Consider the following 3,865-nt stretch of genomic DNA (forward strand, 5'->3'; position numbering starts at 1 on the left):
CAATGGCAAGCCAAGCAAATCCATGCCTGGTAAAAAATTTCGCTCATCACTAGCCCTGATCATTCTCTGAAGATGTAGCTACTTGTTTGTATGGGTCAAAATTAGATGTAAATATATATCCTTATAAACAGTGCTTAGTGGTGTCATAAGTTATAACTGGTTTATAGTAATGCAGTTTGTCACATGAATGGGGGGGTGGCAGCAAAAAAGGGGCGGTCCATGAGATCAAAGGGGTGGGGTGATGTTGAAAGGGGATGGACCCAAGATAACATGGACCCCCTCTTGTACTATGTGATGATATTAGAAGTTACCTCAGAGTTCCATGACCTGTATGAAAATAGCACTAAGCAGCGCAGCCCACCAGCAGCAAATCTGGAGTTAGGTGCAGAGCGCAGCACAAGAGACACAATGCAGTCCTGGCCTTACTGCCTGCCATACTGGGTGGGAGGGATTAAGGCCTCTCCCCGCCTCTCATGATTACAGCAGTGCTGATTGCAGGCAATGCTGTATTTATGGGGGAAACACTGGTCCATATGGTCCATTCTGGAGCACAAGGACCTGCAGGCAAATGTCCCACTGTAATCTCACAGTACAGTGTATTCCTAGAACTTAATAAACACATACTAAAATGGACATGTGCCCAGTGACAATACATAAGGATATATGTCAATTTTAGGTAGGGACATGTAAACTGTTGAACAAACCATCCCAGTATTGGACACTAAATGCTACACTGGCACGGGACAAATGAGCGTTCTGGATTCCCACTTCTATTGGTGTCATATTTTGTGTCAACTGCAATGATGTTAAAATTCTGGGTAAAACTTTGCTTTATAGGTCTAAAGAGTGTGAAGTGCACAAAAGTTTGCATGTAGCACTTAACTTCAAATATGTCCACCCCCCATGAAGGTACAACCACCCCATGTACAAAGATAACATAAAAGAATTCCAATGGAAGCTTGAGAACAGACATTCATGCCAGAGATTGGACCAGTCACATTGTTATTAGATTTTATTGGTTTAATTTTCTGGAGAGATGATAGGATAGAGAATGATAGGATGATAGTAAAGATACAGAATCCAAGCATTCTGCCTTATGAATGTGTATATAGTTACTCAAGAGATCTCATGAAAGGTCAACGCACAAAATGGTTCATGGTTATGATAATCTTTACAGGAGCTTTATGGTAAGCGCTACGCATGCTGGTTTGCAGGGCTCTTCTTATGTATCTGGAAAAGACAGCAGTGTCTAGATCAAGTGGGAAAAGGATTTGAGCGATGGTTGTGGAATGTGTTGATGAGGTTCCTCCCCTTGGCTGATTTAGTTGAAGTTGTACATTCAGAAACCTAAGTCCATCATGCTCATGTGTTCCTTGCATATCCATTCTAATATTCTCGGAGGAGGCAACAGTACGGGCATTATTGGGAAAACAAAACTCAGCGTTGACTGTGTTGATGAGATGGGAGGCTTCTGTAAATTGTGCTCGTGATGGTTGGCGTAAATCATTATTAGGCAGTCGGACAGATGTTAGTACCAACTCAAGTCTATTTCCTACATCTCTTACTCTACAGACCTCTTCATCCCCATTAGCACGTTTATACCGTTTAAGATCACAGTCGTCAATGACTTTCCCACAGTAATCCCAATTATCACTGGTATCTGTGTAGCACCAGGTGTAATCATAACTGCGGGAATCACATGGGTGATCTGCTCGGCACGGCACTCCTTTTGCAGTTAGATCATTTAGAATTGAACATTTCCCTTCTTTTTCATTTGAGTCTGTACATATAAAGTATTCATCTTGTAAAATACACTCACTTGCACAAATTACACCATCTGAGGTATAGTAACGCTCAAATGCTTCAACTACACGTCCACATTTACTCCAACCATTATCTGTAAAACACTGTTCATGGTCAGAACCTTGGACCCTCTGACAAGGTGATAAACACTGCCTGTAGTTGGTATCATAACCTTCCTCAGGGGAGCAGTAATCCCACCATTTATTGTTACCACCTTTCTGTTTGCACCAATAGTATTCTGTGTTTTCTCGTGCACAGGGGCTCGTGCAAGTCCCACCGTAACTTGTTGTATAAAGTTGTTTGGATAAAGCCAAAGGCAGGTTCAGCAGAACAGCAGCCAGCAGCAAGTCAGCAATAGATCTGAGAAGCATCTGTTAAAAAAAAGACTTGTCTTAATACAGGCAAGTGAGTGTTTTTTTATATTTAATGTAACACTGATATACATGAAAATAGAGCCAAACCTTTGCCTGCATATTGATAGGACCAACGATGGAACATCCTTTTAAAATCATGGGCCAATATCCCACCTCTGGTGCCAATCACAGAACTGGCTACCTACTCCTGGGTAGGGTGACCCACAAACTACTCTGCCCAAACCCCCTTTTATGGCAGAATAACAGGCTGAGATATTTCATACATATTGTTGGCACAATGTACTAGATTAACTCAGGGAACCAATGTCTGTGGCTTTACGACACATAAAATGTAATTATATTATGTTATATTATAATTATATTATTGTATATTATGGCTGTCATTTTAACTACAGCAAAATTAACATAGTTACTAAACTATGTTGATTTTGCTGTAGTTAAAATGACAAAATATACAGTATCTAATAGAATTAAGTCTAAAAATGTTTCACCACTGAAAAAGCCACTTGGATGAGCGGTGAAATGTCTAGTTGCTTTATATTTAATTCTGCTATATACTGTGTATCATGAACTGGATAAGTGAGAATCTTCATAGACAGTCAGCCATTATAATACTTCTTCCAGAAGAATAATTAACTGTTACCTTAATGTAAGTCTGAGGTTCAGTTAAAACCAATATTTTCAAAAACCCAATGAAAATATGCTCAGAAGAAGGCCAATGCCTTTAGACTAATATTGTAGAAACTGTTTAGAATAGTTCACTTACAATAATGCTGTTGACAGCACATATGCTGCACATACAACATTCTTAAGCGTAAAATGCGGTATTAGCACCTTTATACATGATCCATTATGTACTACAAACCCACTGAGTACTACAAACCCACTGAGTACTACAAACCCACTGAGTACTACAAACCCACTGAGTACTACAAACCCACTGAGTACAACAAACCCACTGAGTGCTACAAACCCACTGAGTGCTACAAACCCACTGAGTACTACAAACCCACTGAGTGCTGCAAACCCACTGAGTACTACAAACCCACTGAGTACTACAAACCCATTGAGTACTACAAACCCACTGAGTACTACAAACCCACTGAGTACTACAAACCCATTGAGTACTACAAACCCACTGAGTACTACAAACCCATTGAGTACTACAAACCCACTGAGTACTACAAACCCACTGAGTACTACAAACCCATTGAGTACTACAAACTCACTGAGTACTACAAACCCACTGAGTACTACAAACCCACTGAGTACTACAAACCCATTGAGTACTACAAACCCACTGGGTACTGATAGTAAAGATACAGAATCCAAGCATTCTACCTTATGAATGTGTATATAGTTACTCAAAAGATCTCATGAAAGGTCTATGCTCGTAAATGGTTCATGGTTATGATAATCTTTAGAGGAGGTCTATGGTAAGCGCTACGCATGCTGGTTTGCAGAGCTCTTCTTTTTGCCAGCTCTATATGTATTATATCTAACACATTCACATCTCCAGCCACATGAAGGGAGTTGCACTCCGCTACCTGCTTAGCGGCTCTTATGATCATTAATCTTACCTTTATATCCGGAAATATAGTCAGTGGGAAAGATCACTTTGAAAATATGGTTTGCAATCTGATTTAGATGAAAGTATCCCACAGGATTTATAGAGGCTTGTTTTTTAT

The 3,865-nt window shown here is 40.0% G+C and overlaps 1 protein-coding gene across 1 annotated transcript; it reads right to left on the minus strand.

The window, feature by feature from the left end:
* Nucleotides 1-994: 994 nt before the first annotated feature.
* LOC100485537 lies at nt 995-3,865 on the minus strand. Its single transcript, XM_031890933.1, has 2 exons — nt 3,758-3,865; nt 995-2,174 (listed from the first exon to the last, which is right to left on the minus strand). Exon 2 carries the CDS (start codon nt 2,172-2,174, stop codon nt 1,137-1,139), a length of 1,038 nt encoding a protein of 345 aa, XP_031746793.1. The 5' UTR covers nt 3,758-3,865; the 3' UTR covers nt 995-1,136.

Source organism: Xenopus tropicalis, chromosome 8 (assembly GCF_000004195.4).
Source record: "Xenopus tropicalis strain Nigerian chromosome 8, UCB_Xtro_10.0, whole genome shotgun sequence".
Lineage (NCBI taxonomy): Eukaryota > Metazoa > Chordata > Amphibia > Anura > Pipidae > Xenopus > Xenopus tropicalis.

Excerpts from the sequence above, each read along its gene's own strand:
- LOC100485537 (XM_031890933.1), bottom strand. The coding sequence starts at position 2,174 with ATGCTTCTCAGATCTATTGCTGACTTGCTGCTGGCTGCTGTTCTGCTG.